At 35.9% G+C, this 15,000-nt stretch overlaps 1 protein-coding gene across 5 annotated transcripts in view; it reads right to left on the bottom strand.

The window, feature by feature from the left end:
- Nucleotides 1-15,000, bottom strand: part of CPT2 (Carnitine palmitoyltransferase 2) — a 23,579-nt gene that overhangs the window by 7,824 nt on the left and 755 nt on the right. For 4 of the 5 annotated variants that reach the window (XM_027364052.2, XM_027364053.2, XM_027364054.2 and 1 more), the window contains exons 2-12: nucleotides 13,012-13,084; nucleotides 12,613-12,665; nucleotides 12,349-12,452; nucleotides 9,225-9,370; nucleotides 8,909-9,078; nucleotides 7,308-7,449; nucleotides 6,761-6,917; nucleotides 6,028-6,298; nucleotides 5,654-5,850; nucleotides 343-512; nucleotides 1-58 (exon numbers count right to left, since the gene is read on the bottom strand). The exon at nucleotides 1-58 is cut by the window's left edge and continues 168 nt beyond it. In XM_027364052.2, the coding sequence (XP_027219853.1) occupies nucleotides 1-58; nucleotides 343-512; nucleotides 5,654-5,850; nucleotides 6,028-6,298; nucleotides 6,761-6,917; nucleotides 7,308-7,449; nucleotides 8,909-9,078; nucleotides 9,225-9,370; nucleotides 12,349-12,452; nucleotides 12,613-12,665; nucleotides 13,012-13,059 (1,516 nt within the window). In that variant the 5' untranslated portion in view covers nucleotides 13,060-13,084. The remainder of the gene's footprint in view (nucleotides 59-342; nucleotides 513-5,653; nucleotides 5,851-6,027; nucleotides 6,299-6,760; nucleotides 6,918-7,307; nucleotides 7,450-8,908; nucleotides 9,079-9,224; nucleotides 9,371-12,348; nucleotides 12,453-12,612; nucleotides 12,666-13,011; nucleotides 13,085-15,000) is intronic. The other variant, XM_070129809.1, reaches the window with a different exon arrangement.

The raw sequence follows: 15,000 nt of genomic DNA, 5'->3' as shown, positions 1-15,000 counted from the left end.
AAGTGCTGCATGACTCATATGTAGCAACAGTTGTTCCGTTTTGGAGGTAATATGCAACCTAAAGATTACACAAAGCTTTTCTTCCCTTTCACAAATACTTATAATAATGCATGAAAGTAAATAAATCTGGCAGAGTTCTTGATAGTACTGCCACCCATAAATCTTAAAAACATCCAATCATTAATACTATGAATATTATAAAATAGCATTATTAAATAATACATATTTCATTTTTTTCAGATATTCCACCCTGAATCATATAAAAATAAGCACAGAAACAAATAAAAAAAAATATATAAGAATCCTACAGATGGCTTTGTTTACTGTATACATTACACTTACCTGGAATCCTAACTGCATCATTGCATCAGGAGAAACTTTGTGCTTTTTGCATGAATTTTTCCCAAATACATCAGACTCCAAGACATCAACCTGCAGTGCACTAGTGTTTGCTTCATATACCTGAACAGCATTTTCAATAGCTTGTTTCAGACCTGGAGTCAAGTTAAATTCTGAAATGTAATAAAATGATTTATAATTTTTAATCAAATGACAGTTATTAGGATGCATATTTCTACAAACAAAATTCATACTTTTGTACAGATATACTTTGAATCTATAACTAAATTAATTGATATAATGAATGGCTTGAGATGTGAAACATTTTTTCACAGAGTTTTTGATATCTAGCATAACTGAAAGATTGCCAGGCATCAGTTCTTCAACTTTAATCATTATTTTGTAGTTATTGATATTATCATTACCCTCATTATCATTAAATTATTACCATTACTACTATAATCATTGTTATAGTTGTTGGTGCTACTTTTGCTGTTATCATCATTATCATTATCATTGCTATTATTATTACAATTACAATCATTATCATAATTATTACTACTATCATCATAATCATATATTAATATCATTATTGCTGTTGTTGTAGTTGTAATTGTTTTATTAAAGTTATAATTATCATAACTATGTATACTATCAATATTACTCTATTTTCAAAAATATATTATTTCTATAACTACCATCAATGTTATCATTACTATCATCATGATTGTCATTAACTCATTGGATCATGACCGTCATGTCCTGATAAATAAAAATGGCAGAGGACCATGGTAAATGAATGTGTCATAAGGGAAAATTCAGCTAAGGGTTCAGATGAAGGAATGACTCATCAAGAGTGTACAAAACTCTTGGAGGAAGATTAGACTTGGTGGGCATTTAGGTTGGGGCTCTTGTGTTACTTCCACTGGTAAATGAAGGCGTGTCCTGGCTAGAGGTGCCCCAGATAAAGGGTGGACACTATTTCCCTGTTCAGGATTCTATTCCTGCCTGCCATGACAGGCAGTGAAGGGTTTGTTACATAAAATTGAATTTAAAAAACTGATGCAAGAGGTGTTGACTACTTAATGAGATAATACGGAGTCTACACAATTAAGAGTCTATTACCATCTTGATAACATGGAACAAATCTTGGAAAGTGGAAAAAAATAAATAAATAATGCTTTGGCAGAAAAGAGCAATAATATTCCAATGGTAAGCCATGAAATATTGATACCACAAATGTGTGTTTGTGTAAGTTGGGCCTACAAGACGGGCACTAAATAGAACACTACCCAAGAAAGAATTTTGGTCCACCTGTGGGCCATGAAGCACCCACTTAAAATGGGTATTAACCTATTTAAACAAAATTATCACTATCATTATCATTAATTTTATCATCATAATTGTTGTCACTGCAACTGTTATCACTACCTTTCTTATTATAATCTTAAACCCCCTGGATCTACATGTGTGTGTGGAAACAAGACATGCCTTTCCTATTCCATGTTATTTCCTTGTTTTCTGCATAAGCCTTTTTTCTATTTTCCAATGTCTACATTTGTAATTTGATTTAATTAATTAATTAATTAATGATTGAAAATAAATGTGCTAGACATCAAAGGTCATTTAACACTATGGTAAATTATTGCATCGGAGAGGGCAAAGGAGAGTTCAAGATTACGATAAAATGTGTTAGATGTCAAAGGTTTAAGAACATTATAAAATAGTAGGATAGTGAAAAGGGGGAATAGGGGAGCAAGTGAATTAGAGCAGAAATTAGTATAAATGGGAGGGTAGGGCGACTGAGTGAATTACAGTGTATCTGTCACTGGCGAAGGTATAGGAAAAATGTTCAAGGAATAATAGAAATAGCTGTTGAAGAGTAAGAGAAGAATCCGGGGAGAGGGGAGGGTGTTAGATATCAAAGATTAGAGGGTGTCGTAGGAGAGTATGGTAATGAAAAGGGAAAGGAAGAAAGTAAATGAAGTGGAGTAGTAATTTATAAGAGGGAAAGGTTCAGAAGGTAGAGCAAATAGATTAACTGCATTGTATCTGTGACTGGGGAAGGAATAGGGATAATAGGTGATAATGGTAGATATGGTTGTCTTAGTCGTAGGGGATTAGGTATCTGAGGGTTGAAATAAAAGATCAGGAGTAGGTGAAGCAGTAGTGTCTGGGGGTTCAATAGGGATGGTGGGGCCTGGGGAAGGGTATTGTGATAAAAGATTCATGTGTGTATCCAGGAGGGAGTGGGCAGGATAGTAGGGAAGGAAGGGTGTTTTTTTCTTTTTTTTTGGGGGGGGGGGGGGAGTTGGTTTGGGTGGTATGGGTGGTTTGGGTGGTTGAGAGGATGAGGTATTTTGGGAAGGGGTTGGGGGAATATAAAGGGGTAGAGCAACTGAGTGAATTGCAGTGTATCTGTGACTGGGGAAGGAGTAGGGACACTGATCAAGGAAAACAGAGAAGACTGCTGGAGAAGTAGGAGGAGAAGAATCAAGGGGTTGTGAAAGGGAGACTGGGGAAGGTGTTGAAGCATCAGGAAAGATGTCTGGAGAGGAGGGGTCTGGAGAAGGACACTGATGTGATACAGGGGACTTGTGAGAGTATTCAAGTGGAAGTGACAGAGAGGGTTGGGTATGTTGAGAGGGTGTAGGAAGAATGGGGGTGGAAGGAACTTGGGAAGGGGGAGAACGAATATCTGCAAATACTTTAAATGTAGCAGGAGTAGGAATAGAGGGATTGGAGGGTGGATGAGGGAGTAGTGTGTTCCCCTGGGTCATTTTTAGGAAGTTTTGGATGTCTTCAAGGGTTTCTGGAGGTGAATTTAGTATAGAGGACTGAGAAACAAAAGTTCTCTTATAAGGAGGAGAAGAAGAGATGGATATCTGAGGAGCAGATGAAGAGGAGGGTGTTGGAGAGTAGTAGGAGTGTGTGGAGTGGAACGTTTAGGTTGCCTGGTATGACAACTAAAGTGAGGAGGAGGGCTAGGTACCCGGGAAATGGTAGAGATTGAGTATCTGGATTTAGGGTGGAGAATGGATTTGACTGGTGGATAGGGTGAGTAGACATAGGATATAGGTTTTGGGTATAGGGAAAAGATACCTGGGGATATGCAGAAATATCTTGTGTAGATGGTGGAATAGCAGAGCGTGGGACTGTTTTGGAATAAGTTGAGAGAGAAAAACCTCATCGGCTTGCTTTCTGTCTGGCCTCACGTAGAGTGAGGCCTAGTTTAAATCTGAGGACCGCTACCTAACATTCAAACTTATAGGCAGGGCAGCTTCTATAAAACACATTATGGGAGTCTCCACAATTGGCACATGTACCTGACCGAGCAGGGCAATTTGAACGGTCATGACCAGGTTGGGCACATAGAGGGCAGCGGGCTGTGGAGTGACAATGTTTGGCTGGGTGGCCAAAACGCCAACATTTATGACATTGACGAGAAAGGGGTTGATATTGTCGGACAAAAGACAATCCACCAATAGAAAACTCAAGGGAGAGGTTTTGTCTATGGAAGCTAATCTTGGCAATATTGACGTAGGATTTACATTGGCCTCGAGGAGGAAGAGAGTAACATTGTACTGCCACTGCATCATATCCACCAAGGCAGGAAAGTAGGTCATTTTCACAGTCGGACCAGTCCTTTTTATACATGGGATAAGCATTTGGGGGAATAGGAACAGTTCCAGTACAAGGATTAAGAGTTGGGTGAGATTCGGCAGGAATGAATTTGCCAGTAAGGTCAGTTAGGGTAAATAGTGCACAAGCTTGGGCTCCAGATGTAACCATGACAAGGTGTGAATGATCAGAGTGACTGCGAAAGGTAACCTTGCATACTTGTTTCTGGAGGCACTGCTGAAAGAGAAGGGTATTCTCAGAATAGGGGGCTGTGGGGGGAATCGCAAAGAATCGATCCCACTTGGCTGGGCCAAATAAGAGTACTCAGAAGGTTTGCAGAGGGTGGTGTGGAGTGGAGTAGTTCTGCGTGGGGGAGGACAATAAGGATGAAGAGTAGTAATAAAGGACGAGGGGGTTGACATTGAAGAGGGTTGTGCAGCAGGTGATGAAGAGGAGAATGTTGGGGATGAGAAAGAGGTGTTGTCCAGGGGTTGAGTAATAATCTGGGTGGGTGTTTCAGAATGGTTAGAGTTGTTCATAGGGGGTATTAGCATCAGTGGTCAGAGCCATGGTCAAAGGAGGGGCAGGGGTCGGAAAACCATCAAAATCAAATTCAGATAGGCTATTTGATGAAGGGGCAAGCCTTAATGCCTCTATTAAGGGTAAAGAATATTCATTACTGGCCATGGTGAGCCTGAATAAACTGGGGAAAAGAAACGGTCAACCCCTTAGGAACCCCATAAGGCTAAGTAATTAACTTTTGATTTTATCAAGAATTAACTAAGTAATTATAAGGGCTAAGTAATTAACCAAGGGAATACCCTGCCCATGGCTCCTGGAGGCCATTCGCGACTGACACGAAGCCAGTCTTTCATCCTTTCAGTACGGCTCTCACACCTTAGGAATAGGATAGAACAGAATAAAGAAGATACGGAAGAGGAAAGAAGAGAAGAAAGGACCAAGCAAAATTAGTTGAGGCAAGGGCTGAGGCTCAAGGATGGGGTAATCCTCTACATTGGGTCTCAATGTAGAGGATTAGCCCTCCCACAACAACAAGCTAGGTTTTGGGAAGGTTTAATATGATTTGTTTTATCCAGATGGTAAAAGACTGCTTTCCTTGCACACTCCATATCCTCTCTCTAGCTGGTCCATAACTCAAGTCCAGTAATAACAAACATTTTGTTATTTGTGTCATTTAGTTCTTTTTGTATGTAGTATTCAATTTTCTGTAATAAAACCTGCTCCACCAGTCCTGAATGTGATCCTGATCATGGAAACATCATCCTCCCTGGAGCCAGCACCCTTTCAGTCATGGTTCACGGATGGTTTATTGATGGAAATAATGCTAAAGCCCTTCCTAAATGCCCTAATCACCCTCCAAGAGCTTTGTGTACTCTTTGCGAGTTATTCCTGTCACCTTGGCCTTTAGCCGAAATACTCATGATGGCAAGTTCGTGTCACCTTGATCCACAGCTAAATTTTTTCCTATGATGGCATGCTCACATCACCCGGCCGTCAAGCCAAATTTTTTTCATATGGTCACATCAAGCAGATCGGAGGGGTTAATATAATGTTCATGATTATCATTATAGATATCATGATCAAATAAATGAACGTGCACAGTTCATTCATTAACGACAGTAACGACAATGACATAAATATTATCTTCATAAGATTATACAGTCCCACTTACCCAACCTGCGGACATGTTGTGAGGCGTCAATGTTTGCTGGTTTGCTATCTGGGTGAATGAATGGCTTTTCATTTATTTCTTTGGCCACCTCATTAAAGTAACTCATCACAGCAACTCCATCACCCCAAGCATGCTCAAAGTTAAGAGCAGACTGTCCATCACGTGTCATTAATATGGAGAATGACTTATCAAACCATCTGTAAAGTAATTGAATTATGCAATTATAAAAGGTCATTCAAAACTGCTAAACATTTAATTTTTTCTTTCACCAAACAAGCATTGCACTATACATACTGCACAAAAAAAAAAGATCTATTTTATCCTTTAAACAATTTGTTTTCTTGACATTTTTAAAAATATTTTTTTGAACATACCTGTTTTTGCCATTACCATAGAGAAAAGTACGATACATTTTCTCCGGATCCATGCCAACATCAAGGTCATCAAGCACAATGTTGAAAGCTGCAGTATCAATAGCATCCAGGGCTTCCTCATTCCCTGCTGCTATAAGTTCTGCTCTACACTTGGCCCAAGTGTCTCGATTTTCAGATGACAGAATGGCCAAGCAGTGTGAGGGTGGTGGGCTCTGGCTATTGGCTATGTATGATACACATGCATGTACATAGCTTGGAGACAGAATGTTACCTGTAAGAAAGATGCATGATACGGGATGAAAAAATGCACAGGCACAGACAAAAAACTTTTTACATACATTTTGCTATTTAAAAAAATGTCTTTAACCCATAACCCATTCCCAATGGGTGACTCGTATCATGGCATGGTAGACCATCCCTCACACCAAGATAACATCTTCAGCCATGCACAGTCAAACCTACTCTAAGTTGTGTATGATGATCTGTTGTTCACAGTTTGGCTAGTCACTGAGGAGAAACAGCCTCTCAAAAGTAGACTTAAGCATATTTTAAACCCTCATTACCTAAACAATTATTTATGCCACAGGAAGAGCACAAAAGAGCAGGATAAACCTTTATATTTCAAGCACTTTAATTTTTCCCTCGACCAGTTGACTCTGCGCATGCCCTAGTACTGGAGCTCCCATCATGAGTGGGTTAACATGTTTCAAGCATGGATAAAGCATGAACCTACCATCCCTATCAAATATATCAAATACATAAAAGTGGCCATTCTTCATCATAAGCATATGGCGAGCATTTGGATTGCACTTCAGTCTATCCTTCCCCAATTCTGGAATGCGTGTGGAGTTAAAAAGGTTGCCAAATTGTGACATATCCAAAGGGAAAACCTGAAATAAAAAGAAAAACAAAGGAATCAGAAAAAAAAATCTGAATGATATGGTCAATACAACTTATCTTTCTAGTTTTCATTATATTAACTGATCATAATTAACAAATCTACGTTCCTTCGGATACATAATAATTATCGTCTCCATTCAGCTTATGTAACTCAAACAGAAGAAAAGTAAAGTAACAATCATGTTACTTCTGATTCAAATAATCTGCCTATTACATTCTGGGATACTAGATTCAAGTTCAAACAAAAGTTGGGGTATCATTATACTTTAAAAAAATAGAAACACAAACAAGTAGAGAAAAAGAAAAAAAAAAAAAAAAGTGCAAGAGCAATATAGTATCAAAACATAACATAGATAGAATACACAATGAACAGGACAAACCTTTTGAGCATAAGCAACATATGATGCAACAGAAGATGGTATCCAGCGAACAATATTACGGAATCGTTGATTATCAGTTTTTGCTGGATTGAGATGGTATACTACTGGCTCTAATACCTCTTCACGAAGTGTGCGCATGAACCTATTTGAATATAAAATAGGTAGAAATCACTACATACAACTGCATATGTACATAGGAAACAAAAGCCTAATTAATATGAAACATTTGCTTTATCTGTTTTGTGGCATGTATGTCAAGAAATCAAAGTAAGCTTTACACAAACTTCAAAAATGTCTTATTAAGGAGAAGAGTCGTCAGTACGATCACGAAATTCGTTATCCGATCCTGCTTACTTTAGTTTTTTAGCTAGGTCAATAATCTTTTTACACAAAGTGCATGGATATGTGATGCTTGTATACAAGAAATTTGATTTAATAATCTACGTAAATTTTTGCGCCACAAAAAAACGAGCGAGATAATAGAATTCAAAAATTATGTGATGGTTTCCTTATAGTGAATAGTACTGCAGTTTCCTTCTGATGAGAGATAGTCAACAAATAGGAGTACCAAATGTAGCATTTATGTAAATCTATCTGAAACGACAATGTTTCAGTTACCTTGTAAAAAAGCGCCTTTTTTTTCGTCCAAAAATCGCCATTATTTTTTTCAGTAAAAAATGTATTTGGTGGAAATAATGCATGACTTTGCTACAGTTAGTAGATACGAACTGGACGATCATTTTGCAACAAGAATTATTAAAATCGCGTAATTACATACAAAGTTAACCTTACTATCATGCGTGAAAATATGATTTTGAGAAAATAGCAGTTTTTGTCATTCATCGTCATAACATCATAAATGATTACCAAATGTGAATACCTACTTAGACAATTCCTTGGCCTTTTAATATGAGTCCTGTGGTAGAGGGTCAGGCCTTGTTCAGGTAATTTTAAGTCATCTTTATGTCAAGGTTAGGTTAGGTTAGGTGGGAGTGTTCTCAGAGAAGTATACTTTCAGATGTCAAGGCTCCTGGTCCCTCTGTCATTTACATATCATAGTACATGATAAATTGTATATTATGCATTTCTGATATATAAATGACATATTGTTAGGTTTTCAACAGGTTAAAAACAAAACATGTGCACTCCCGAAAACTTTACCAATCGCACTGTTCTCCCGTCATTGCTGCTGCCTGTCTGCTGAACGCAGCCTAAACTATCGTATAGCAGTATCATACCAAAGAAATTAGCAAAAACAGCCGAAAAAAATGTGAAAATACAAGAAAAACAAAGCATGAAGCAAAAAGGGGTGTGGCAGCACGAAGGCATTTAAATACCCCAGACCTTTAAACCATGGAAAGGAGCGCGTTACGCATCTGGCAACCGGCGCCCTGGGTGCGTCACATGGTCATGTATCCACACAAAGTTAGAAAAAATCGTAATTTGTGAACCGTACAGACGACTCTTCCCCTTAAGCAGTAACAGTAAAAACAATATTTCATAAATGCATCTTACAAATTTTAGCTTCAACTCAATTAAATACTGAATTTATCTTCAGTTCCTCATAAGGCTATTGAAACTTACTGTCAAAGAATTCTTACCTCATTGATGAAACAAGGATATTTGAAGCACGAATGACTGGGTCTGAGTAACCAGGTTTCTCTTCAGGCAAGAAGGCAAGAAAAGGGTTATAGTTCAGTACCACAGGAACACGATCCCTCAGGTACATGTCAAACCAAGGTCCTGATATATAGCTGGTATGTTTATTAGCCTGTAATATTTAAAAAACACTGTTTCAAATCTTGATCACAAGGAATTTGATTCTCAAAGATTGGAAATCCGTAATGTTCAACATCAATACAGGAGACTTTACAAAAAAATTTTAATGCCATTTATAGAAAGACCTGTGAAAACTACCTTATCAAGCTGCTTCAGTTGAACTTGCAAGTCTAAACCAAGCCCAGTCTTGAAATGTTCTACAGCCTTCTCTGTTACCTGATATTCTTCAGGTGACAAGATTGCCTTTTGTGACCGAAGATAGCGAGTGCAGGTTTTCTCTAATTCTGGAATTTGAGAATTCTTCATTTTTCATTCTATAAATGATTGATATTATTCTCACTTCAGTCTCTATATATCTATTTCCTTGCTGCTTATCCCTTTCTTTTTATTAGCAGTAATTTCCAAATTTATGTTTTACAACAAAACCTATAAAATTTTCATTACTTTTTTATCATATAAAAAGTGTACCACTTTACCATTTTTCCAATTACAAATTTAAACACACAAGTTGTTATTGGCTTGTTTAAAATTAAAAAGGAAATATGTAGTTTTCCCCTGTTAATCACAAAGCAGCAGTGGTAAATGTATGGTTGGCACACTAACGGGTTATGCAAAAAGTGATTTGGTTGAAACAATCCACATTTCTCACACTACAATGAGAACAGGAAGTTACTATTATAAAGTTAATAACATGAAACCAAATTTGAAAAATCTAACCATGGATAATTAAATCAATCCGAACAGCTAGCAAAATTGCATTAGAAACCACGTATTCCTGTCTTGTAGTTTAAAAAATAAAAAAATATTTATGATATACAACAGATCCTAAGAGAACATCAAAGGAGACTTTTAAATTTCACTTTCATATCAGTAAAAAACACTATCTATTTTTTATAAACCAAAAATAAATAAAAGCAAAATTTAAAAAACACTCATTTATGTATGTCCACATATGCATATGTGGAATACTTGAATGTATATTCAGATACAGTGTACATCAACGTATGTACATGTGCACACATGTAAATGTGTGTATATGGATGAATACAAGTGTACCCAGATTTTCATGTGTGGAATTCATGACAAAGAAACTGCAACAGGAACAACGAAGGGAAGAACAGGAAAACACACGAATATGCCGAAGGCCTTTTTGCTATTACTTCGTCAGGGCATATGTATATGCCTTCGGCATATTTGTGTGTTTTCTTGTTTGTCCTTCGTTGTTCCAGATTTTCATGTGAGTACACACATATGTGCATACATGCACAAATGAATACTTGGATGTTTTTTTGTGAATTCACAATAATGGAAAAGTTGTTGCTGGGGTCTTTCCTTCAAGTGTATATGTCTGTAGATAACTGTATATTGTGATGTTAATGTGTGTAAATGGATGTGTATGTCAATAAATTTTAATTCTATATTTGCAGGTACATGGCACATGTTTGCGAATTTCAGTGCACACAGATGGCGCCACAATTGCTCAGCCACCAAGGAGTCAAGGATTAGACTATTACGTTTTGGGATTCTCTGCTTCTTCTTCTTCTTTTTTCTTTTTTAATCAAGGAAAATGGGAAACAGGTGAGATACATAGGACTAGCAATTGACTTTTTGGACTAAGTACTTTTAGAACCATCTATGTGTAAACACAATCAATGAACTAAAATATATGGAATGCTATCCCAGCAGAAAAGGTTGAAGAGCGTAATGTGTGATATAAATTTTCTGGATTTTCGTCTCTTACAACTAACAAAATGTTCATCCATTACTCTGACAATTGAGGACATCATTAGGCACTACCTAATGATGTAAACTCACTCACCATGTAATCTATCACTTATTTAAAATTATCAAAAATATCTATAGTAATAGCCCTTTAACATACCTTCACTGCCAAAGGTCATTTCTCACATTATTTTCTTGTTTTCATATATATCTTTCGTAATCAATCTTCCAGATAATTGTGTTTACATATCCAACTTCATGCATCAACTTCAAAGACATCATTCAGAGCTCTGCACACAACAAAATTATCATATCAACTCATATTCATTACAATTAATTGGAATTCCACATGTATTTTTTTTAGATAGTTAAAATCTGGAAAAATCCTGCATTTTTATATATGAGAACAAATATATAACATGCAGTAAAAGTCACTTAAACATCATTTAAAGCAGATATCATAAAACATCGTTTATATATGGAGGGTATCCTAATACTTAAATATCTTTTGCATAGACTAATATATGCTTGGGTAATTCTCATAATCAAATGTATAAAATTATAAATCTAGTCTCCTTAAATCATTTTTCAAACCCCAACCCAACATACAGATTTATATAAAAATAAGACATGTTTTTTTTTTATCATATTTCTTCTTTAAAGGGAAAAATGAAACTGAAAAAAATGATACAGGCACCCTGCATACAGCTCTTTCACATAAAATAGGATCTGTCTCATTTTCAAAGCTTAATGAAATTGCTTTTATGTACAATTTGATGCAGTAGAATAAAAATATTCTTGTGCTAATTCTATTCTCATAAAATAGACCATTCATGAGAGTTGAGTAAAAAATTATGTCATTGGCAATACACAGCACATGACTGGTCAAGCAACCACTGCAGGCCTCTAACATGGAGAAATACTTTATCATTACATTATACTACAATAACAAAAATTGTATTCAAGTCTAACAAAATAACATTTCTGATTCTGTAATAACACCTGGGGGAAATATAGCCAAAGAATAATGAATACCAAAACTGCTATAATTTTCTCTTGGTCACTTCCTAAAACTTGCCCTCAATACCTACATTTGTTGTATAATAAACATCTGGCTATAAGTATGTTATCAGAGTGGAGTACCTGGTACATCTTATGTGTAATGCATGAAAAATCATGATTTTAGGGGAACAAAAAAATAGGTTGAGGGGCCTTGAAGATGTGAAAAACAGTTCAGGATTAGAGGATGAAAAAAGTACATTTCAAAATGGCAAAAATTTACATTCACAGTCTTACTGAAGTAGTAGGGTCCCTTTAAAGTTCCTAATTATAGTAGGGTCCCTTTAAAGTTCCTAATTAATTAAATGTTTTTTTTATTAAAAAAAAAACAGAATAGGCTAGTGACCTTATGAATCAAGCATACATTTCACAAATTAGGCAACATGCAAGAACTCAACAGCAAACCTATAGGAAAAAACTTTATAGGAACTCTACAGCATGATATATCATTCTAATTACTCTAATTACAACAAAACTTTACCTGGAATTGGGAGACGAAGAAGAGATTTCTGGAAGTGCATTGTAGGAACCTTGGATTTTTGGATGTATTGATAGCTATCATCTTTAATAGAAACACTCTGACACCTGTAAATTTTGATTAAAATCACTACATAAATATATGGTTATACATACACTTGTTTGTCATTTTACAGTAGGTATCATAATAAGTAAATAAGAGTTGTGATAACGAAAAAATACAGTTCTTAAAATCACAAAACACCCACTTCATAAAAATACAACTTACACAGAAGACTTGTGAAACGATTGCACTAACCACCTCTTCGCAATGGGTGAGACCTGTGAACATTTGCTAAATGAGAAGATATGCAATGGTTTCTACGTTATTACTTCATATAAAGCCAAGCCAAGAAAAAAAAGAAAAAAGAGAGAGAATTCATCAAAGATTAGATAAACAAACTGGGTCAATTGGTTACTTTTAATATAATAAATATGTATATCTCCTATATCTAGAAACATCACCAATATAAGATCTGCTTTTATACCAAATAATTAAATCAATCTCCAAATGTAAACGATTGGCAACAATAATCTAATTCTAATAACAAAAATATAAACACGGAAAAAGAGATTAATAAATCACACTTTGTAAATGCTAAATCTAATAAAACTCAAAACCATTTACCTGCAGTATCCTGGGATGAATAGCCTTACTGTGGATTAGCAGAGTCATCTTTACGAGTGTTTGGTATGTTGTCCTGTAATGGGAAAAACTGGTTAGTTCCACAATCTTTTTAACTGATGTCAGCATATGACATAAGCCTACATATGATTTTAAAAACAAAGCACAATAAGTATATGGCCATTAGTATCTCTATGTGCTATGTGCTGACCATATTGCGATGTAAAATCAGGTAACTTTTTGGTTGTATGATATACATGCTGGTGCTCAGATGAGAATGGTTTGGCTTGATGCTTGAAGCTAATAGAAACTGACAGGAAAATAGCTACTGTTTTAGGCACTATGTAGTAACTTAAATACTGTATTTTATAAAGCAAATTAAAACTGTGCACTACCCTTAATGCAGCTTTAATAATTAAAAAGAAAATAATTTAGTGCATCAATAGACAAAAGCAACCTTATCCCAATGTCACCCAATGCACAAAAACAACTAGAATGACTTATTGAGAGCTGCAATAACCCATTATCTTGAAAAGGCTTATTCATGTATTCATTCAAATTCAATTCTATATTACAAAAAAATAAATAGGATAGACAAAAAAAAAAAAAAGGCAATTGCCTTATTCTGTTTAGCATCACTGAGAAGAAGGCAGTTATTTTTTTTATTGTCACCTACATTTAGTATTCATATATAGAATCAAGTTTTATTTGACTGTCCAACTAGTGCCATCTTTACAAGCTTTTACAGAAAACGCAACACCTTTCACGCGGCAGGAATTGAGAAGGCGGTATACATTTATTGAGTTGCCAGATGCATTCCTTCTATTTCGGATATTTCATGCATATTCATACTTATATTGGATATCTATAACACCACACTAGCCACCATAAGATATCAAAAGTCATCTTGGATATCATATTCCAAACTGTGTACCTGTCAGAAAAATAACCAGTACAGTAAAATAGCAAACCATCAACTGCGGCCATTCCCATTACGTCACAGAAATGGGCAGAGCTTAGTGGCCTGTCTTGCCTTCGATCACGAGACAGTTTTTAATGTCGCATCGCGAGACACCATAACTGCCACCAGAAAAGATTGCATAGCTCACTGGCACCAGGTACATGCACTGTCCACTGTATTTTAGTGTTGTCAGTTTCATTTACAATCATAGATGACTTCACAAATCTTTAGTCACAACAGAGTCACCTAGTCAGCCAAGCTGCCCTCACCTGTTTGCCCCATTTCTTGAGATAATGAGGGGGGAAATATTTCCAATACTATTATTATATCATTAACATCATGATTGCTGTAACAATAATAAATAATAATAAAACAATAGTAAACATAATAAAAATAAAGACTACAATAATCCAAGGAATCGGATAAACAGGTCAGATTACCTTCTATTCATTCCCTAGACAGGGGGTGGGAAATACCCTTGCACCTCCCTTTATAAGCATTTTGTGCCAATTTATAGAAAACAAAACATGTGTGTGAGGGTGTTGTGGACTTCGTCTATGCAATGATATACTGTGGATATTTTTGTCATTTCACGGTAAATATGAGGCCACAACAGCTGTACCTGTGTTGTTTATGACTATTTATTATACTGTATACAATGGTGGTGTCCATTTCTCTTGATCTCTGTATATCGCTGATGGTAACCTGTGCCATACCCATACACCAATAATGCAACCAGGTTCTTTATTAAGGAACTTGCCTAAGTTGGAGGATGTTTATTGGTCTTTCACAACAGTGCTTTTTGGCACAGAGGTAAATAGAATTAGTCTGCAACAAAAATGAATGTGACAATCATATAACAGCATCAACATCCTTAAAAATTCAAGGCTACCATATAAAGTCCATTTTAGTAAATCATAACTGTGCAACATGCATCTTCCCACAGCTATCCTTTCCTCTAAATTTTTTTATATATACATGTAAAAGACATCCAAACATTGAAATACATGCAATCTTTTTTCTTTCTTTCT

Source organism: Penaeus vannamei, chromosome 14, assembly GCF_042767895.1.
Source record: "Penaeus vannamei isolate JL-2024 chromosome 14, ASM4276789v1, whole genome shotgun sequence".
In the NCBI taxonomy this organism is placed as follows: Eukaryota; Metazoa; Arthropoda; class Malacostraca; order Decapoda; family Penaeidae; genus Penaeus; species Penaeus vannamei.
This window is presented reverse-complemented; position numbering and strand designations above follow the sequence as displayed.